This window comes from Ambystoma mexicanum, chromosome 2q (genome assembly GCF_040938575.1).
Source record: "Ambystoma mexicanum isolate Mex_15411 chromosome 2q, UKY_AmexF1_1, whole genome shotgun sequence".
In the NCBI taxonomy this organism is placed as follows: domain Eukaryota; kingdom Metazoa; phylum Chordata; class Amphibia; order Caudata; family Ambystomatidae; genus Ambystoma; species Ambystoma mexicanum.
The window spans coordinates 868,905,030-868,928,333 of record NC_090924.1 but is presented as its reverse complement, the minus strand read 5'-3'; the positions used below and the strand labels follow the sequence as shown (position 1 = coordinate 868,928,333).

General features: G+C 43.7%; 1 protein-coding gene across 1 annotated transcript in view; it reads right to left on the bottom strand.

The window, feature by feature from the left end:
- Positions 1 to 23,304, bottom strand: part of ODAD2 (outer dynein arm docking complex subunit 2) — a 1,183,909-nt gene that overhangs the window by 168,532 nt on the left and 992,073 nt on the right. Inside the window, exon 17 of the mRNA XM_069648108.1 lies at positions 12,956 to 13,070. Coding sequence (XP_069504209.1) covers positions 12,956 to 13,070 — 115 coding nt within the window. The remainder of the gene's footprint in view (positions 1 to 12,955; positions 13,071 to 23,304) is intronic.

The window sequence follows — 23,304 nt, the reverse complement described above, 5'->3', positions numbered from 1 at the left end:
GCGCGGAAAAACGGAACTGAGCAACGGGCGCTGCGCGCGGCCTTTATAGCCAGGATGACGTCGGCGTCGATACGGCGGCTGTCGAGGGACATCGACTCGGAGGACGTCGACGCGCAGCGCCCTCTGGTGAAAAAAGTTTCCGAGGCCAGCAGAGCTGGAAGGAGATATCTAAGATGAGGAATACGTCGGAGGACACAATCCCTTCGAAACTGCTCTCCTGAACACCTCTGATGACCTACTCTCTAATCTCGATTCCAGCTCTTCTACCGTTCTCTTCCTTCTAGACCTTTGCACTGCCTTTGATGCGGTCAATCATGCCACCCTGATAAATCGTCTCTGTGCCACCCTTTGCATCATAGAGGTGACTCTGGTCTGTTGACCTTCTTCTCGTACCAACCTTCCCAGGTTCAAATGGGCCCATCTCTCCACCATCTCACGTTCCACATGTGGTGTCCCTCAGGGATCTATCCTCTCCCCCTGGCTTTTCAATATCTACCTGGCCCCTCTAGCCCACTTGATCTCTTCCTTCTCTCCTAACTTCCAGTCTTATGTGGATGACACACAGCTCTCCTTTAAGTTACCCTCCTCTTTCTCTCTCATTCCTGAGTGCCTGTCTGCTATTCAGGTATGGTGCATTGCTAATTATCTCTGCCTTAATGCCAGTAAGACTGAGATCCTTCTCATTGGGACCGCTACGCCCTCTTTCCCACCCACACTCTGACAGTCCTCCATGGGCCCTCCCCCCTCACCCTCCTGTAAGGCAAAAACCTTGGTGTCATCTTCGACTCCTCTCCTTCTCTACTCACATCAAGAAGGCCCACTTTCAGCTTCACCTCCTCAGAGGCATTCTCCCTTTTCCTCACCTTCCCCCAGAAACTCAATGTCTGCAGAGCTTTGGCTCTCTCCAGGCTGGACTACTGCAACAGCCTCTTTCTCAATCTGCCTCACTCTTTGCTTCGCCCCATTCAACTTATCCAGAATAGGACTGAAAGACTTATCCTTGGCCTCAGGACCAGGGACCGCATCTCTCCAGCCCTTAAACCTCTTCACTGGCTCCCGGTTGCTGCGAGGATCAAGTTCAAAACCCTCTGCATCATCCACAAGGCTTTCTGGGGCCTGGGGCCCCGCTACATTTAACTCTCTCTCCCTAAATACCTCTCTGTTAGAGCCCTTCGGTCTTCTACCTCTAACTCTCTGCTCTCTGGAATGTTTTTCCAAGCAGAGCGGTGGGGGTAGCTGTCTCTCTTCCGCAGGTGCCTCCCTCTGGAACAGCCTCCCTGCCCCTCTCAGACTTGAGCCGGATCTCCTTAAGTTTCAAAAGCTCCCAAGACCTTCCTTTTCTCTTCCCCTTTCCCTCCTCCCCTGCTAATATCCCAGCTGCCCAAGACTGGCTGCCTGTTCCCTCAGAGTCTACAGGGCACCATGTCCTCCCCAGTCCAGTCTACCCCTGCACTTGTTCTCCCCTGACCCCCCATCCCTTTCATAGTGCACTTGCCCTCACGGGCCCCTCCCTGGCACTAGCCTGGTTAGACCTTCCCTTGGAGCCCGTCCAGCCACTTACCTCGTGCTTAGCTCTCTGTTATCCCCCAGCTATGTCCATCTGGCCCTTCAGTCCACCTGGCCTCCTCTGGCACCCACCCTCTCATGGTCCCTTCCATCCTGGCCTGCACTACCCCCCTGCCATCTACCCTGCACTTCATGTTACTGAACTTGCACAATCTAAATGTTACAAGGCCTAGTAAGATCGTTATTGTTTTTTCCTCCTTGTTCCCCCACTCCCTTGTCTTGTTGCACCTTGAAACACTTGTGTATAGGTGCATTATAAATAACTAATAAATAAATCCTCTCGCGTTCTACCACCGGCCTCCAGGGTCCTTCAGCTTCACTTCCCACTGCATATTCTCTGCATCCTTCAAAGGGTCTTGAGCACTACGCTTGCCAAACCGCTTTCACAGAGAGGTCTGCTTTCGCCAAGCAGTCCGCAGCCCTGCTTCCACAGCAGACTCCATTTGCACAATACCTCCGGCTTTTAAAGTTCCTGCCACCATGATTGGTCCAAAAAGGAGTAGACCGCTCACTGTTGTAACGGGAGTCCTGCATTACTTTGCTGGCCTCCTCCTTGTCCCAGTACAGAACTGACATCTGTAGGTGTGTGTGTTAATAAAGTGAGGATGTTCTTCTCTAGTTCTTCCTTGTCCCAGTACCAAACTGGTACTTCTTGGGGAATGTTTTAGGGGAAAAACAGGCAAATGATTGACAGTAGTATTAAAGGCTTGAGGGACAGAAAGGGAAATGGGGGATACCATGGGCCTCATCACAAGTCCGGCGGTAACAGTGCTGGAAGAAACGGCAGGTTGCCGCTAGACTTGCACATTTTACTGGCGGCTGGGTTGCCGGAAACACCAGCGCATTACAACCCCGGCAGTCCAGGAAGTCAGGAGCCGATACTTGTAAATCCCCAATCCCATTGAGTTCCACAGGAGTCAATGGGAATGGGGACCACAGTGCTTCCGTGAAACTCTGCGGGCGGGTGCCGTTCCGCCCGCCAGGTCTGACCCTAGCGGGCGGGACCGCACCTGCGCGCAGAGTCGTACTATGCCGGTCCGGCAACAACGGTGCCGGTAGGCTTACCGGCACCGTTGTTACTGGACTGGCATACTTAGAATGAGGCCCCATGTCTCACCTAAGTGTGCCTCATCCCGACTCCCCAAGTTTCCTCCACCCAGGTGATCCTCCCTCGCATATCCAGCCCAAGGGTCAGGATCCGAAAGCGACAGCCTTCCCCTGGTCACCGGGCAAGAGGATGTATTGGGGAAAGAAGTGAGGACGCCCTCAGATTCCTCACATTCCCGTCACCCTATGAATAATGTCTTCCACACAAGGGACAGATGCTGATGGAATCCCAGGGGGTTGCTGATAGCCCATCGGGATAGAATACCAATCCCCTACAGAAGTTGTGGGAGTAAATAGTTCTTATTGCCAGTTTTCAAAAGGGGGAGAATTGTGAAGGTTGCATATGAACTTCCTGTATTAGTGATGGAAAACTAGGGAAGTCTGTCCCAATGATCGTTTCTTGCGGCATACCCAGAATAGTAGCAGAGGGAACAATTGTAGTAGTTCCTTGTACCTGGATGGGAATGGCAACCTTAGGGTAGATCTCTTGATCCCCGTGGACACAGGTGATTCTTACCAAAGGGGCATGTTTCAGCTTCTCACGTGGAACTAAAATCGCCCCGTACAGTTGTTTGCTTACAACCAGAGTCTACCAGAGCTTGTACGAGGATTCCCCTACCATACACCCAATCTCCACGGGTTCTTCCTTTTTGGTTTTGTGGGCAATTTCTCGTTAGATGTCCAGACTCTCTACATGAGAAACACACAGGGACCATTGGTTTAACTGATATGCTGTCCTCCTTCCTTATTTCTTCCCTCAACTTTTTTTTCCTGTTTTTCTTTCTGTTTTCTCCTTTTCTCAGCTACTAATCTCCCTGTGTCTATTAGTGATATTAATTCTTTCTCTTAGTTGGAAATTATGGCAGAGGGGCCCTCTATGTTCCTTCCTCTCTTCCAACGAGTGTAACAGATGGAAATGTTTATTGGCATCTGAAACATTTTGGGCAGTCTCAATAGAGTGTGGGTTTATTTCTCTTGGTTTTTGCTAAATACATTTATTTGCACATTTTAAAAATCGTTTTTAACCTTTTTAGAATTATTATATTTGAGTAGGAAAACGTTATTTCACTTCTCTCGCACCTTACTTGCTGCTAGATTTGAAGTATTAACTGTGTTGACAGATTAGCTGCCTAAAATCTTTAAGAACTGTATATCTTTGTTTTTGGACTACATTTCCCTGGTGTTTTGTAGTCCTTCAGACTGCTTATTTGCATTCCAGGTGTGTGAGCGCTGGCGCATGAGGAACAAGCCGGTCTGTGCCGTTCCATGCTGCTGTGTTGTTGCACGGTCCCTTTGTGATAGGACGCTGTCCTACTGTGTCCAGGCCCCACTTCTCTTCACTTGTGTTATGTATTCATAAGAAGCTAAAGAGGTAGCCCGAGATAATATGCAGACTAGGACGGAGGATATCTTTGCTTTTATGACTACAGCCGCATTGGATAGTGCAGAGATTTGTAGGAGTCATGTGAGTACTGCATTTCTCCCTGTTCAAGCCTGTTAGGGACCCATGAATAAAGGTGATAATACTATGATAGAGGCTCCTCAAAACGGCACTATGCAGCATAAAGTCTCAAGTACCCATGATTGTGATAACACACAGGTCAAGGTTCCAGCACAGGTCAGCAAAGAGGCTTTTTCACTATTATTGCCTCATTTGGTCAGTGATGGCTCAGAATCAGACGGAGAAAAATATCCCCTTCTGTTTCTGGACCTGATTCTTTGTCAGGTAGGTTTGGTGGAGTCACTTCCTTTTTCTCCCTTTTGACTTTGACCAACTCTGCAGAAGTGGTAGGCGGGGTGAAAGAGGAAAATCCCTTTTTGGGGACAAACAAACCTAAACCCCAGGCCAAATAAATCCTTGTGGTTTTAGAATATTCAAAAGGATTTGGTCGCCTTTTTTTAATTGGTAAGTGGGAAGGGGGTCAACTGAGCCTTTCATCCTTCCGAGGTTGAGAAAATGAGTACCACTCTGTGGGATAACAATGTCTTCTGTTATTTGAGCGCTCTGAGACCTAGGTTATGTAGCGCTATACAAGAAATACATTATTATTATTAAAGGTAAGAGTGTCGAGAAGAATTTGGGATTTATATATGAAATCCTGACGCGTGGCTGCAATCTGCCACAGCTGGAATCTGACACTCAGTGATAGTTACGGTTTTGATTTTATAGACTCTCTCCTGGACCTGAACCATCACAATAGTTTATTTTCCTGAAGGATGTTGAACAATTAGACGAAGCATAAGGATCCCCTACTTATAGCAATTGAGAGTAGCCACACCCTGACACCATTTGTGAAAGCATCTCGAAGCAGACACAGACAACAGATTCACGTTTGCTCTATAAACTATTATTAACAAAAAATGTAGGAAGGAAAAAGGCCTAACTTGCCCCATGCTAAGGTGGGATTTCCCTACCTAAAGGAAACAAGGATAGTCTGTGCCAGGAAGTCCAAAGCAAATGTCTGTCTGTGTCCAAAACCTATACTTGCCCTCACAACTAAATGAATATAATGTGTAGGGATGTCAGCATCAAACTAAGTAGTGTTCAAATAAGAGTTCAAAGGTTCTTCCAGCTATTGGCTTGTAACCAGGTTTCCCTTCCCCAAGTTCAAGGTAGTTCACAAGATACCCGGGTTCCCTTCTCCAAGAGTTCAAGTCTTTCAGTTTCACAAACAAACCTTGGGATACTTCCCAGCTCTTCCGATATCGTTACCTTTCACCAGTTTAGATATTCAGTTCAGTTCCTTGATTTCAGGTTACACAAGTTATTCAAACACCAGCTACTGTGTGGGTGCATTCATTGGCTTTTTCATAGAGGGGTGTACTCGGTCTAGGCACATGGCCCACCCATTACAGGTCATGCAACTGATACACCTTGCTGGCTCCCTTTTCATCAAGACGTTGCCACTGCCTCAGCTTGACAATGGCGCTTGATTCACTCTCACATTATATCCTGTGTATCGTGGCTTGGTTTGCCACCATGCACTTGTTGCACTTTCTTATATTTTCCTGGCACCTGCCAATGCTTGTTTGTCATAACAGTTCCTTAAATTAACTTGGCGCTTGCCAATACGTGTTCACCAATTTTTCTTGTGGCTCTTGCCAACGCTTGTTTTCTCACATCATACAGTTCCTTAAGTTCTTTTGGCTCGTGCCAATACTCATAACATACAGTTCCATCATGGGCGTAATTTTAGGGTGGACAGGGGTGTCTGTCCCCCCCAACTTTGATGGCACACCATTTTGTCCCCATTCATTTGGCTGGGGCACCTTTTCTTCAGATATCATGTCCCCCCAACATTTTCAGCAAAGTTACTCCACTGCGTTCATAAAATCTCTTGACACTTGCCAATACTTGTTCATCAGTGCTTCTCGTGGCTCTTGCCAATACTTGTGTTCTCATATCATACAGTTCCTTGTATCAAGATGTTTCAAAAGCTTGCTTTCATCGAGTTCAGTATTCAAAAGTGCTTATTCTCATTTTCATTTGGTTCAGTATTCAAAGAAATAGTTGCTTTCATTCAAGAGTTGATTGCATGCTCGCCTGCCAACCCGGTGGCCCATCTGCTTGGTTGATTCACCGGTTGGAGCTTACGGCATCTTAACAAGGCCTCCTGCCACCACAAGCTCTCTCTCTATCGTGCAGTGCCTCATTCAGTCTCCCAGCGGATCTTCGTGGCTTCACTCACCCAGCGATGCTACTCCTGCATCTCGGGCCTCTTGCGACCGCTTCACCTGGTCACACCAGCTCACTTCTCATGGTCTGCTACAGGCTTTCAGCTTAGCTTCCCGCTGCATACACTCTGTATCCTTCAAAGGGTCTTGAGCGGACTCCATTTGCACTATACTTCCGGCTTTTAACGTTCCTGTCACCATGAATGGTACAAAAAGGACTAGACCGCTGATGTCTGTAGGTGTGTGTGTTAATAAAGTGAAGATGTGTTTCTCTAGTTGGTCTCTTCCTCGCCCCAGTACCAAAATGGTATTTCTTGGGGAATGTTTTAGGGGAAAAACAGGGGAAAGATTAACAGTAGCCTATGAAGGCTTGAGGGACAGAAGACTATTATGAAAGGAAAATGGGGGATACCATGTCTCATCTAAGGGTGCCTCATCCCCACTCCCTAAGTCTCCTCCACCGAGGTGATCCTCCCCAACTTATCTACTCCCAGGGCCAAGATCCGAAAGCAACAGCCTTCCCTTGGCAACTTGGGAATAGGATATATTGGGGAAAGAAGGACGCCCTCAGATTCCTCACAGATCTATTAAAGAAGGAAAAAGGTTCTTTTGTTCATCTTTTAAAGACGCAGATACAAAGTTGTTTAAAGCTGGAAAGGCTCTGGGGAAAGGGAGATAACCCCTTTATGTCTTCTGGAACTTTTGTTTGCTTTCTACCGGTTTTTTGGAACTTTGTTTGGAGCTACAAGGTTGGACTGCAGGTCGGCTGTCAAGGAACATTTCCCCTAGCACATTATATTGAGTTTAACATGTGAGGGATGGATTGGGGTTTGGACACAGGACGGCAAACTTTACTTTTGACATTCTGAAACAGACTGTATCATTAGCCAGTTTTGTCGAGGAAGGGAAACCCCTCTTAGCAGTAGGACTAGTTGGGATTTCCCTCAAGCCCCCATTTTGGTTGTCAGTAAAAATCTTTGTAATCAACATGCCACCACGGCTCTTACTCCTAGACCCTCAAACAGCCATGTTGACAGATTCTGAGGTGGCCACCCTATTCTGGTGAACAGGGAAAGACATTAATGTCTAGCAAAACGTTATCAAGATAGTATGACTGAGCAGTAAGGCAGAGACTTAGAGAGTATGAGTGGTGAAGGGTTCTGTTAAGCACACATTGAGCTGTCTTACTACTACAAGTTAGGCAGAATGTATACAAATACAATTATTTATTTAGGCTTTGTACAACCCTTAGTAAATAAAATCCACAGGTAAGTATTCGACCAACAATAAACTAGTATTACATATACATTCACCTTTGGGGTGCTCTGGTTACAGAGCATCTGCACTTGACTTTTTAATAGTTCAATCAGTATTAGGTAAGTAATAACCAAATTAGAGAAGTAATATGCGAGGAAGAAATGTTGTTTTTATGCTTTAAAAGTCCTTCCCTTACTGAAAGAGAGGTGGCCTAGCGACCTTAGAGTCATAAATCCCAATAACGTTCTTTGCAGGAGGCTAGGAGTTTTTAAAGTAGTCTGAACAAGTGTTGACAAAGCCAACAGACAGTTTCTAAGTGTTTGAAAGTTGAAGAACTATAGCAGTAAAGTTATTGGGGGACCCTCCAACCACCTTATGGGAAGACCAGGGGAGGATCCTTCACCAGAAAACCACTGATCACGAGCAGGAAAGGGAAAGGAAAGGTAGCGCAATGACTTTACACCCATTAAACCCTATAAAGATGAGGGGGTGGGTAGAAAAAGGTATGTTTACTCACCCCCGTACTCTGGCTCAGTCGGGTACCTCTTCTGTGGTTCCTTTAATCACTGGGCGCCTTTATCTCATGTCTTGATTCCATTGGAGGGATTCTAGGGGGTGTTACTGGTGCAAAGTTACTTTCAGCATCAGAATTTGAGTCTGGCTACTAGGTAGTTCCATACGCCGACAAGACTGTTCCTGGCACTGGACAACTGGACAACCCTGATATAATGAACAAAGCATCAATACATTGTCAATAACCTCAGAGGAACCCAGGGAATAATGTAGGTGGAGTTCAGCGATGGCAAATACAAACAAATGGGGGAAATACACCCTCATGGTGGAAACTAAGTTGTTGGTCATGCAATTCCCTTCTTCGTGCTGGAGAGCTGCAACTACAGGGGGAGACCTTTTGTTTCACAAGTCAAAGATCTGCGCAGTCTCAAGTCTGAACTTGGGCTGGCAACCAATGCAGCAAGATAGCCCATAAGGAAGCTGGTCAGCCCACAGGATGGTTCCCACACACCTCCAAAGGCTTCAAAGGGCAGGATCCACAAGCAGGTGTTGAGACTGGTTGTTTCCACAGGTCCAGGGGATGAAGTATTTGCTGAAGGCCTTCTTGAGATAAGCAAGGCTTTGCTGGGACGGTGGAAGAAGACTGTGCTGGATGGCTGCAATGAGGAGATCTGGGTTTTCAGAGACATGCTCCTCTTATAAGAGTCTTGGCTCCAACAACAATCTGATGAATGGCTGAAAAAATGTTCCTTTCAGCAAGGATTCAAGCTGGAAACACCCACCAGGCCACCAATCGTAAGGATCTCTACCATTCAAACTGGCAGAGGCTGGTTTGGCAGCCTCTGGCCATCACATCTGCCCAGAACTTCGGCCAGGATGTGGTCTGGGAACAGACAGTGCCAGCTCCCACATCTGGCCACACACACATACCGCAGCTATGTCCAGGAATGCTGAAGCTTTGCCTGGGACAGGGCTTACCACACTTGACAAATTCAGCCCTTAGAGGGCAGGTAGTAGCCCAAATTACAAGATGGCCCAAAGACAGGTGAAAATTCCACGGCACAGCGATTTTAGAGCATATGGTACTCTAAAAGGCATTAAGCGGTAAAATACAATAGTGCACATCATGCACATAACCACAAAGTTAGTAACTACAAAGTTATAGGGGCACAAAGTACTCATACAGCACCTCACTGGAAGGTGATGTGTGCAGTGTAAAACAAACAAGGAATTTCACAATAGAGGACATAGGGCCTCATTACGAGTCCGGCGGTAACTGTGCTGGAAATTCCATCAGGTTACCGCCAGACTCGTATTACCATTCCGCCTCCGTGATTGCTGGGATCACCGGGGCATTACAACCCCAGTGACCCGGTAATTCCGGAGGCGGAATTCTGTTAATCCCCATTCCCATGATGGGAATGGGGAAGTAGAAACACCAGCACCATGCTGTAATGGTGCCGGAGTTTCAATGTCCGCCTGCAGGAGGGTTATGTTAAACCTGCCAGGTCAGACCTGGCGGGAGTGACACCTCCCGCCTGCAGGACTCTTAATCAGCTGGTCGTGAAAGAACTGTTCTTTCCGGACCGGCTGACTCGTAATGAGGCCCATAGTCTTACTGCACCGACAGATGTAGGCACTGATTAGTGCCCCAAAAACAGATGAGCTTGGCAAGGCAGGTGAAGTAAAAAGGTTTTACATGCCTGCAAAGTTCAGGATAGGTTCAACAAAGCAGCAAAATGTTGGGGCGGGGGGCTACATAGATGTCTGTGGATGGAAAGCAGCACATCGTTCCTAACTTTGACCTTTGAGTCAAATTACCATAGGGCTAGTTTAATCAAACAGAGAATGTGGTCATGTGGAGAAGCTACAGATATTTTCGAAAGCAATGCCTTCCAATTTGTGTACCCCATTAGTTCTGAGCGCAAAAGGCAGAGGAGATAATTTTATTTGTCAGGCAGGTCAGAAAAGTCAATGAAAAAGTGTGTGCTGCCACTTTTACTGATCCACCTTTTGTTCCAGCATTTTTCAGGCAGTGTTGGGGGTCGGCCGGACATACAATGTCTGCACCCATTTCCCACTCCACAAGGCAAATGCAGCTGCCTTACCGCCAGTAGAGATTTTGTATGCTGGCAGCAATGCCATCGAAACTGCCAGAAAATACCACCTGGTAACAGGACTATTCAGTCGGAATCCATTATAAATGCCTCCTGCATTTGTCAACTGTGGTAGGCATTTGCATTATTCCACCAATGCATTGCAAAAGTGAAGAGTAAAGGCAATTTCATCTATACTAACAATGTAGTGGAAAAGTTGAAAATTGCACATAAAGTTCCTTTTGCACTTATGTGCAAATGCATTTGGTCCACTCTGTGCAATTAACATTTTAAATGCAAATGGCCGACACTAAATAAGGAAATAAGCTAATAATAATAATTTAACATTTATATAGCGCTACAACCCCTCAGGTATCTGAGCGCTGCTTATTATTACCCACGGTGTGTGGTGCTCATTTATCGACCTAGAAAGGATGAAAGGCTGAGTTTGACCCTGCCCCCCCCCCCCCGCAGGCTCTGCACAGATGTCAGAGCGAGCGCTCTACTCGCTGTGCTATCAGACCTCTAAGATTATGCATGGTCCACTCTTCTGAGGGGATATCATGGAACTTGTGTTAAACATTTCCAAAATCCCTCTGTGTGCCAGTTGAATGTTTTAACTATAGGGGTGAGAAATAATGGTCACACCCACAAGCAATAAACACTGGTCTTGCACCTCAACAACTAGTATTGTATACAAATCAAGAAACGTAAAATAAAATAAAAAACAGCACACATTATTTTCTGTCTTTTCCTTTGATTGAAATGATTCAGTAGGAATATGCCACACTGCACTGTCTCTTTCCAACTGCATTTGAATCCAGGGAGGAGTGCAAAAAGAACTGACAGAGAAAACAAAACACAGTAGCATGAACAGTCAGGAAGCGAAATAAGACACGTACCATGGAAGAGAACATGCTACACCATCCATCCCAAACTCAAAAACTGAACTTCGAGATTGCAAATTTCAATGTTTTTCAAATCAAACTTCACATAGATGAATACACCTTGTCAGCTATAGAGTTTGCTTTGGGGTTGGTCTATGCATGATAAGACTGAGTCATCTGTGCATGATAGACCAATGCTAAATAAGCAAGAGAGTTGGAATGCTTCTGAATTATGTGATTTGTTTTCTGCTTGGTCAGAGGTATCCTACGGGGGCGGGCCCGGGTCTCTGTATTGTCCATTTCAAAGTTTTCAAGCGGAAACAGGGGCTCAAAACCTAATAGAGCACTGCTGAAAGCCAAGGGACAGTCAGTCTTACCAGCATTAGTGTTTAAAGAGAGTTTGGAGTAATCTCAGCTTGCGTCACAGTGACTGCTGTCCAATGGGGCACAGCAAAAGACTGTCTGGCAATACATCACTCGAGTGAAGCTATTTGTACAGTTAACACTAAAGCAGGAGGCAGTCACACTGTGGTTCAGAAAATCGAATCCCCAGGGTACACAACGAAATAAATGCCATATTTGAGAAAGAATGACAGCCAAACAGAAGCAAGAGCAGAAGACCCAAGTAAGTGAGAGCCGCTGAGATTCCCTGAGCTGAATTGCAAATACATAATTGACAAGGGAGAATACTGAGAAAGGAAACTGACTTACCAAATAACAATGCTAACAAATTATCAGTTTATGGTCAGAGGAAACTATCACTGTCAGACTAAGGATCAATTCTTGTTTCACTGAAGTATCTGCACCCGCCGATTAAAGAGAGAACTGGAAGAGCAGACAAACTGAAAATGTCAGCAGTACTGAGAAGCTGCAAATAAGAGGACAGATACCCTGCAAAGACGTCCAGGATCAGTAAGGGACAATTCATCATCGAGTTACAAAATTGTTACTACCTTGAATAAGAAAATAATGTTACACATAGCTAAGGGGGAACTTGTTCTATTGCAAAAATATAACTATTTTAAAAAAGATCAGGCCTGGATATGTTGAACAACAGAGGGACACATTGCACTCAAGATTGAGAACCAGAGTCAGGGAGACTAAATTGACATTAAAAGTGGTCTAGTCTTTAGAGAAAAAGTTGAATCCCTAGGAACAGAAGATTGACCTGCTGCTGGAAGGAAGAGGAGTGCAATTTACAAAAATCCCAGCACACAGCAAGGAAGAGGAACCAATAATTCTGGAAGAAAGCAAGCGAGAGCGAGAGGTTGTCAGGCCTCTGTGGAGCAGATTACAAACTTGCAAAAGAGAGCTGCCAAAAGCACTAGAAAATGGAAATACAGTTCTGTCCAAGAGCAGGCATTTGAGGAAAAAGCAGTACCATAATTCCCTTGATAGGTTATAAGAAGCCAAGAAATGTGTCTCAACTGTGCAATACCACAAGGAACCCATGGAACTTGGAACTAAAAGTCACTGCTGAAGAACCAGTGTGGGTCATCTGAACATGCCATTCAAGGAAGAGGCATCATGAAAGCTGGACTGTATGAGATATTCTCAAGAAACTAGAAAGGGAGAAGATACATTGTGGAAACTAACAAAAACAACACTAAACATTAAGCACTGGTGACCAGAACTCAATACAATGGAACTCACTTGCATCTTTAATTTCTAAATTAAACGTGGCGATAAACCTATTTTGTGATTTATGCATGTTATCGGTTTGTCTGGCTATTGCGGACAACAATTATTGTTAAACATGCCAGGGGAAAGCAGGACTTCCACAATTTCATAGATACCGAATTATAATGCCCACTAAAAAGGGCTGAAACGTCTTGTCTGTAATTTGATTCTTACCTTAGTATTTTCGATGCAAGGGCAGATAGCCCAGGCTGCACTTGCCTGAACCTCTGGGTTGGGATTTTTCAACAAGGACCATAACAATCGCACTCCATCTAACCGGTCAATCAACCTGACAAAGTTAAACATACACATTTTAGGAATGGAATTACAAACTTTAAACCTAAAACGTGCAAGTATTTGTGAATTTGAAATGGTGGTCGTATCGTAATAAGCTACGTCATATGTCATGGAAAGTTGTACATTCTTTGTGGATGAGTTTGGGGATTTCAATGCGCATTTATTTATCTGCAATCGGGTGGCAAAACTCACATCCGGTTCCATAATCCACATGTTTCTTCAATACAAGCAGATCATAGATTCCAAAGTAAGTTTACCTCATTTTCCAAGCGATTCCAAAAAGGGAATACATCCAGTAAAGTGTAGGAGGAGGCAAGCATATTATAGCAGCAACACTGTATCAGGAAGAGATGGAAGGCTGATATGAAATGTGATGAATTCATGAGACAGCCTTTCAAAGGCAGTGGTGAAGATGCAGTTAGTAGCAGAATGACCAGAGGGAGGGATATAACTATGGGAGCAAGGACAGTGCATATGACCAAGCAGGATGCTTGGGGAAGGAACAGGGTATGGCAGCATCACGGTTGATCCTTAATTAATGCATACGTTACACTGATGTATAGCATGGTCCAACTCAAATGTTTAATATTATCCTGGGAATTAAAATGCTTTAAGAGCTATTCATCTTATGTTGGTCAAAAATGAAGTGTAAGATGTTGCCATGATGAGTCTACCAACAACAGTAACAATGATTACTAGAACACGCTGCATTCAAAGTATCTTCGTGACCAGCAGCAAAATGCATTGTCAGTCATCTCTGCACCATCTGTCTTATGTTTACACATGAATCAGTCTAGGGGGGTCATGCCTGTGCATCAGTGCCCACCGAATTCTTAAATTAAGAGAACGTCTAAACAAAAGTTAATTTCCTTTACAAACATGGCTTCGTGTAGAAAGTCAGACTAAACTTAAAGCAGATGAAAGGAAAGTCGACCAAAAACATAAAAACATTGCACTAAGAATGTAAAATGTGAAGAATACACTTTCAATGTGAGCTATCATCATGCAAAGTGCAGCTAATGGTGTAACATACAAAATGCATTTGTTGTAATGATTAAAAGAAGTACAAAACTGATTTTTTTCAAAACATTATATGAATCAAAATTAGAAGGAATGTTTACATTACATCTTCACTTTAATTGATAAGTAGAGATGAAGTTCACATAAACATTTACACAGTTGAACAATTTGGTGGAAAATAACACTTGACCTTACTGGAACGTTTCCAGCATTCTAAACTCTTGTTTGTCTCTACACATGGAGCAATTTGCATAGTTGCCATAAAAACACTTCCAATCTGAAACAAACATGATTTTTAATTCTGTCATATTTCTCAGTTCGAAACGCAAGGCTAATAAACGTTCTTATAGAGACACAAGTAGAAACAGATAAATGACTTCCATTTGACTCAAACTCCAAAAAAGCTTGTGTTGTAAATGTGTATCCGCATCTTGAATAACTCCACTGATTTAGGGGGAACCAAGCTGAAATCCCAAGTTAGCTTACACTAATATGGACTTTATATAGAACAAATATACATACAATACTGCCCAACCTGTGTTGGTACTCATTTATCAACCTTAGAAAAACGAAAGGCGAGTTGGCCTTGCCGGAATTCGAACCTGCAACCTGCAGATCACACAATTGCTACAGCGAGCGCTCATCCCACTGAGTTATCTTACTGACTATAGTAAAATTTGCAATTACATGACTGAATGATCTCAAAGTCAGAAAGCAAATTACACTCTGTAGTGGATACCATTAAACTGGTAACTGAGATTTAACAGCAGGCCAGCTCATATGTAGGTCTGGTACAAATTTGGCCACATGTCAAGCCTGCTTGGATCTACTTTTTAGGCTTCAGAGGTTGGCCTCACATGGCATCCCGTACTCTGGGCACTCGTTACCTCATACATACAAACAAACACCCTGAACAGCATGCCATGTAGATAGGAAAGATAAACACATTATTACAAGGTATTCATTGTGTCACAATGAAATCAAGGGCCACTTTATGTGCTGTGGTCAAACATTTCTACACTGTACATAAGCTTTTAGGCACAAGGATTGTGTCAAGTGACCGAGGACACCGAGATGGAATGTCTTGTGATGATCGTAACAGAGACAACGGCAGAAAAAAAAACATGCTATAACTGAAATTTGTGAAAAGCAAAATGGATGCTTATTCTACTATAAATGTTTTTTTGGAAATGTGTGTCTGCATTGTGAATATGAGGTGTTTAAGAACAGACTAAATCAGTGACTCATCCCCTGAAGTGTGCCTGAAATAAACCTTTCATGAGTCTAGCAATTATTGTATAGAATTCCAGAAAGACAAATTATTTGTTATTCCTATTTTTTTCTTATTTAGGGTCACGGCTCAAAGTGGTACACTTGTGGAACCCCCTGTTTGTTTTTTTTTTTTTTAAAGAGACCTGAACAAGTAATCCAGCCAGTCCAGAAACAAAGAGCCACATGGCACTGGCCACAGCCCAGGAGCTTCCACTTAAAAAAAAAAAAAAAGTTATAAAATAATGTAAAAAAATAAATGTTTAGGGATAGCAAGGGAGACCACAGGTGTAGCAAGGGAGACCTCTTGAGTCGCAGGTGCGACCCCTGGTGAACCCTAAATGACGTCCCTGTCCTCTGCTTTTTCTGGCCAGTTTGCCAAAGGAAGTTCGTGCCTTCTTGGCTGTTTCGGATAGAGGTCCTCTGTGAAGGCATCATTTTGAACCTCAATGGCACAGTGGACTGCCTTCATACACCACCAATAGGAGCACTGATGAAGGATGAAATCTGCTTGGTACCATATAAGAGCTTCATACCCGAATACTCCTTTTTTCTTAGACGTCTTCTGAAGGAAATCTGTGGCTTGCATGTCCACCCCACATGAGATTCCTGTCCAGGTGATGACATTTTGGAAAGTTCCTTCCCCATGCATTGAACTGGCAGGTTGTTCAGGCAATATGGAAATGTAGGCAGTATGCAAATTTTGGAGTGCCGATCTTGTCCCACAGGGACAGGTGCAGTTTAGACGATCTGTCAATGTCTCCTAGTAGATCTGGGACAAGGCGGGAGAAGGTATGGCCTACCAAGGTGACAAACGATAATGCCAAGGTATCTGAATGGATGTATTTCCATTTGGAAGTTCCATCTGGTCAGATCTTCAGTAACAGTTCCACTGGCGAGGAAGGAAGGTAAATGCAGGAGCAACGCTCAGGGGCAATGCGTTTGTCTTGGAAGCAAGGCAACGCGGTACAACACAAGTTCGAATCCCGATCGCGTGCTTAGAAACCACTCGCTGGTATTAAGCGCGTTATAAGTGAACAATAAAATAAAAATAAATAAATGAGAAATAGGTAGCAGTACTGACTTTGTAACCGAGAAACGAGACGTTTTAATCAGTTTCAGGACGGTGGAATTGGAGAGATTAGGGTCTGACAGTGTTAGGAGCATATGCTCTCCATAAAGGAGCGGTGCCATTCTTAAAGGGCATCTGAATGAGCGCATCTTGGATGCATTCATTCTGATGCCCTTTTTGCCCCTTTGCGCATTAGCGTGCCAGGGAGTGTTTTTGTGCATTTATTTAAAACCACATCCCAAATTTACGGTCATGATTTTTCCTTTAAGTGACAGCCGCGGTTTAAACCACGGCTGTCACAATTGCATTTCCAGCCATCAAACATTGATTGAAACAATCAGACATTAGTGTCAGGAGCACAGATAAGTGTAACAGTGTCACATGTGAGAGGTTACGGGATGGGAGTGGGGTAACCTTGGGGGTCGAGGACCACCACCTACTCTGCAATGCACCCGCAATGGTGGTATGAATTAGTTAATTACCTGCTAGTGTAGATCCCGGTTTTGGTGCCCAACTGCCAATCTGGGAAAACATTTTTCATTATTAGTTTTTTTGTATCCACAGGGCCTTCTTTAGCAGACTACTACACCTTTGAGAGCTCATGCAGAGCCAGGCCACTGTAATACACCCAGTGCTGTCAGACGACACGGTAAAGCCTACAAGTTTCACTTCCATTTCTTTTGTTTCATTAACATTGTATTCACTTTACAGAAGCCAAATGCAACTCAAGTGGAAAAAGTAAGAGTAATCACTCCAGACAACACTTCTTTTCATAGCTCACCAAAAACTGAGCACTTCATGAGCATGTGCATATGTCAGGCTTCCGGCCGAGTTTGCCTGTTTTAGGCGGGTTGCAATACATTCTGGACTAATTCATTGTATGACTTGAGGTTAATTTATCCGAACCCTTCAGGGATTGATGAAATTCTAGATCTCTTTCTCAGTCCAGCATTTGTTTTGTTTTCTGCCTGACTTTTTCTTCCTTCAGAATCTGATAAGTGGGGAACACCTGTAGAATACATCTAGCCCTACTGATGATATATTCTCCGATAAATGAGCCAGTGAGGGTCTGTCCAAGCCACCATGTAAGTTGCCACGTCCACACATAAACGGTCATATTTCCTTTGATCCTCTTCTGCTAGGGCTTAGTTTGAGCACAGGTCACCAAAGATCTTAACATTGCGATTTTCTTCAAGTTGGTCGAAGTGAGGTTGGCTCTTCCAATCCAGATCTTCCATAAAAAGGGCTCACCGTCAACCTTCAATTTCTTGTTCAGTCAGATGCCGCCGTTATCTGCAAATCCAGTCTTCTCTTTGCTTTTTCTCACCACTTCACCAAAGGAAGTTCTTGCTTTCCTGGCTGTTTCGGATAGAGGGCCTCTGTGGAGGCCTCATTTTGAACCTCAATGGCACAGTGCAGTACCTTCATACACCAATAGGAGCATTGATGAAGGATGAAAGCTGCTTGGTAGCATACAAGATCTGCATATCTGAATCCTAATATACGTCTTCTGCCTGTCGAAGGGAATCTGTGTCTTCCATGTACACCACACAGGAGCTTCCTGTCCAGATCAAAACATTTTTGACAGTTCCTTCCCCATGCACTGAATCGGCAGGTTGTTCAGACAATATGGAAACACTAATCGCCGGCTGACTTGCTCTTCAAAACCTATGTGCCTGCTTAATCCTTCTGTATGTCTATTTGTATAACTGTCAGCCTGGTACTATCGCCTCTACCGTAACCCCTGGCGATTCATCATTTGTCATACTTGTATTCCTTCCTGCATTGTATCAATCTTTTGAATAGCCTGTAAGCACTGGTCGACCTGCACTTACTGTTTGTTGTAAATTCCGTCATTTGTCTGGAACAATTGTCTAAGCTCTAACGCCCAGTTACCTCAGGGTTCAGTGCGCGTTACAAATAAAGAAACTAAACTAAACTAGGTAGTATGGCCATTTTATAGTGCTGATCTTGTCCCACAGGGACAGGTACAGTTTAGATCATCTGTCAATGTCCCCTAGTAGATCTCTGAGAAGGCGGGAGAAGGTATGGCCTACCAAGTTAACAGACAATGATGCCAAGGTATTTGAACGGATGCTTTTCCGTTTGGATGTTCCATCTGGTCAGATCTTCACTAACAGTTTCATGGGAAATAGGTAGCAGTACTGATTTTGTAACATCCTGAGAAACAAGAGAGAGGTTTTTAATCAGTTTGAGGACTGTGGAATTGGAGTGATTAGGGTGTGACAGTGTTAGGACTATATGGTATCCATAAAGCATCACTTAACAGTCTATTTTGATGCCCCAAATGTCTGGGCAGATTGCAATTACCAGAGGCTCTAGAGCCAGACCAAACAACAAGGGTGGGTGTGGGCATCCTTACCGTATGCGTGGTGTGAGCAAAATTGGTCTTGGAGACAACCATTGGTGAGTTTCCGTGTGTAAACATTTTTGAACATGGCACTTACAGCCCTAAAGAAGGCATTTCCGAAGTTAATTTCATGAAGAATGTCATACAGGAAGTACTATTCTCCTCAATAATCAGTGAAGCTCAATACATGACATTTCCTGAACTGTCAGCAGCATTCAAAACTGGGGATCATACAATTCTACAGGGTGACTGAAAAGAAATGGGCTAACATATTCAGTCCAGCACTCCAGTGAATTTAATTTATTGTATCTGCTCAAAACCACCAAATGGGAATCATCCCTTCCACCTCAGTGATCAGCAATCAACTGAGGCAAGCTCCAAGAGTCCTCCTTATCTTTACTGTTCAACATATACATGCACCACTTGGCAGAGGTTATCCTGCAGCATCAGCTACATTTAAATTGCAAGATTATGGTAAGTATATAAATATTTGACTGTGGAGCAATCCAAAAAAGCTAAGCAACCTAAAAAACTGTTAATGACATGTACACTCATGGATGAAGGAGCATCATTTCTATTTGAGAAGGACAAAAACTAAGACCATAATTGTCAGTCTTTTTCAAACTAAGAACACCTTTCTTTTCCCTCGATCACAGCAAATGTCATCTCTCAAACCCAAACATCTTAGGATCAGATAAGTCCAAGACCTGTCTTTTCTTGACGTCATAACCAAGAACCCCAACTTCCAGCTAATTATACTAGAAATGGCCTTCCCAATGTTTGAGATAAAATATATGAGATTGGGACAGGTACGGTATTCGTACTGTCCCCATTAACCTACAGCAACACAACCTACCCATGGGTCCCAAAGAAAGAGAACCAGAAACTCCAGAGGATCAAGAACGAAGTGGTCAGACTGTGAAATGAGATAACATTATATCACTTTCAAAGTGTACAAAGAATCCTGGTAGAGCAAGGTATAAGGTTCAACATATTATGCACAGTCCACATTGCTTTGGAGGTAAAGCAATGTGACACAAGAAGATAATTGTGTCACATGGGAAAATTAAAGGAATGAGTGAAGGAAAGTTTGTAATTCGCGAGCTTCAATTATTCTTACCTGTACCTGATTAGAAAAGGGATAAATCCCTTGTTCGTGGCTGTCGGTGTGATGCCGCACCATATTGGAACGTGTTAAATATGGTAAACAATACGTGCAGCGTCATACCCAAATGCATGATGTCACACGCATGCGTATTCGGAATGCATGATGTGGAGCATAGCATCCGACATCACAGGGCTGTAGCAGCCCCCTATGCGCGTGCAGCAAATTATAGAAAGAATGTGTTGCACTAGCCCCAATCACAATTGTAGTACTTAGAAATCGGTAAAGCCCTCCAAAAACGTGCATTCTGGACGCTATGAGTTAGTGATGTCCTGTATAAAGTAAACTCGCAAATGGACCAGAGTACATGGACGATTAGTCGGCAAATCCATGTTTACTGCATGTATGTGATTAGAATGTAAATAAAGGAATTGTTAGATTAAGAAATTACATATTACAAGAAAGGGTGGTCCCCCATAATCCAAAGTAGTGTAAGCGAAAGGATTCAAAGTTAAGCAAAAATTTGAAAGGTGTACAAATACACCAATGCATGTTTTGGGCTGCAAGCTGAATCAGCATGAATAAGATTCAGGATTGAGCAAAGTATGTTCAATGGATGTTAAAAGTCATGCAGCACATATGACAGATAAGGATCTGGTAAAGAAGAAAGAAGATATGTGTGAAACTAGCATCTCCTTCATGAGTCTCATTACATCAAAATGTCCATATGTTAGAATGTGCAGTATTATTTGAAGGTTATAAATAGACATTCATCTTGTGTTCCGCGTTCAGTCCATGTTGGACGCATCATAAATTACAGATGAGTTTAGCCTCTATTTGCCTAAGCTTGAGTTTCAAATCTCCTCCTCTCTTACCCTTGCAAGCCTTTTTGAGGCCAATAAATCTGATATCATTCACATTATCCATCTGATGACATTCTTGCCAATGGGGGGGGCCAATGGCAACATATGGTCTTGTTTTTTGAGACGTGTTCTCGAATTCTAGTGCAGAGCTGGCTGATGGTACTTCCTACATATACCTTCAGGCAGACGCACACAATCGCATCAACCACAAATTTTGTCCTGCAATTAATGAAATCACTAATCATGGTCCTGATGCCCAATTGGGTAGTGAATTTGCTGCAGTCTGGATGTGCGAACCTACACATAGTACAGGTGCCCCATTTGAAAAAACCTTTGGCTGGTTTCAACCAATCTGTCCCTTTGGGTTTTGAATTGGTAATAAATGAAGAGCATAATTTGTTTTTAAGAGTTGGGGCTCTGTGTAAAGAAATGATGGTTTGTCATTGAGAAATGGCAAAATGTCCCTGTCAAGTCTCAATAAATCCCAATGCTTGTGTACAATTCTGTATAGATCATGTGCATCAGTTGAGTATTGTGTAATAATATCTACACAATTCCCAGATGGTCTTTCTGATCTATCAATGTATTTTGGTTTGAGCATGTCTACTCTAGATTTCTTTTCAATTTTGGTGCAGGCTTTGGGAATGGTATTGTCTTGGTAACCTCTTTTCCTGAACCTCTTGGCCAAGAGTTCACTCTTTGTGAATACACAGTATCATTACTGCAGTTGTGGTGTGCCTGGAAATATTCCCCAGCCGGGATATTCTTGATAGTTGTTTTACGATGGCAACTTTCCGCATGCAGATTACTATTGACCTCAGTGGGTTTGCGGAATGTTCTAGTCTCAATTCTCCCCTGAGAGATTTAGATTGCGAGATCGAGAAAATTAATGGAAGCGCTGTTACATTCACCCATCAATTTGATGATGCCAAATGTATTGGAATTAAGACATTCCTCAAAGGATTCAAAATCATCAGCAGTGCCCTTCCAAATTAACAAAACATCATCTATATAATGTTTCCATAATATCACACTGTCCTGATACTCATTGTTGTTAAAAATGTGCTGCTCTTCAAAATTAGACATGAAAATATTGGCCAGCGAGGGCACGTACTTGCCACTCCCTTTGTTTGGGTATAGAATATTTCATCAAAAAGAAACACATTGTTATCCAAAGTGAAACTCAGAAAGTCTTTCAACATTTCTACATGAACAAGAAAAGAGGCAGAATGGTCTTTAAAAACATAGTCGATGGTACGTATGGCCAAGTCATAGCTTATTGACGCATAAAGAGCTGTCACGTCCATAGTTGCCAATCAATAGTTGAGAAAACCTGGAGCACATGGCTGCTCTATCTCAGATAGGTGGGCATCCGAAGTACATGTTCCTTGAGTATATTGTCAATGTATGTAGATAGCCCTTCTGTGACCCATCCTATCCCACTCATTATGGGCCTGACCTCTGGTAAAGTGTCAAAGGTTTTATGTATTTTAGGTAAGAAATACATTACTGGCATCACAGGATTATGAAACTTCAAGAATGATCTTTCTTCATCAGTAATGTTACCTTTGCCATGCGAGTTGTCTATCAATTGGTATAGACTTTGAGTAATGGCCACTGTGGGTTTGCTGTAACAACATGGTCTCAGAAGATGGGTTTGCCCCATACTCAGATAATCACTAGTGTTTAGCAACAAAATATTCCCCCCATTTGTCTGCTTCTCGAATGACTAGATTGGTTTTGTTACTCAAGTTGTCGAGCGTTAACCTTTCTTGTTTAGTCAAATTACCTCTGCCCTTGTCGGTATGTGTCTTGTTAATTGTATCTATGTGTTTGTGGATGTCTTTGATAACAGCCTGTTGGAAAGTTTCAATAATATTTTCATTTTCCAATTGCGGGGTGAATTTAGACTTAGGGCCTCATTACACGGACGGCGGTAAGGGTTAACGGTCACCGTGAATGGCAACGGTGACCGTTAACCCTTACCGCCGTACTACGAGGTCCCTTAGCGGGTTGGTGCTTTAACGCCTGCTTTTTGCAGGCGTTAAAAACCAACCCGCTAAGGGACCTCAGAGCTAATTACGGCACCGCAAAATTGCGGTGCCGTAATTAGCGCCTTCCCCATTCCCATAGAGCCCTATGGGGCAGAAATGGGAATGGGGAAGGGCAATGGCGGAAGGGGGATTTACCGCCCCACCAACCTTGGAATGGGGCGGTAAATCCCCTTTCCGCCAAGGCGGTGCCGGTATTTTACCGGCATGAGCCATGGCGCTAATAGCGCCATGGCTCACCGCCTTCCGTGTAATGAGGCCCTAAATCTTGATTTCTTGTACAGGAAGATTGAGTGGTTTGACTCCCAGTTCTTGATAAGTCTCATTAAGTTGTTTATCAGAGTCTGAGGCTAGAGTAATGAGTAAATGTGTGTGTTCAATATCACTAATGGAAAGAGTGCTGGGCACTTCCGGAATATCCTTAGGTTTGTACTGTTTGATCTGGGTGGCAACATACTCCTTTCGTTTAAGTTTG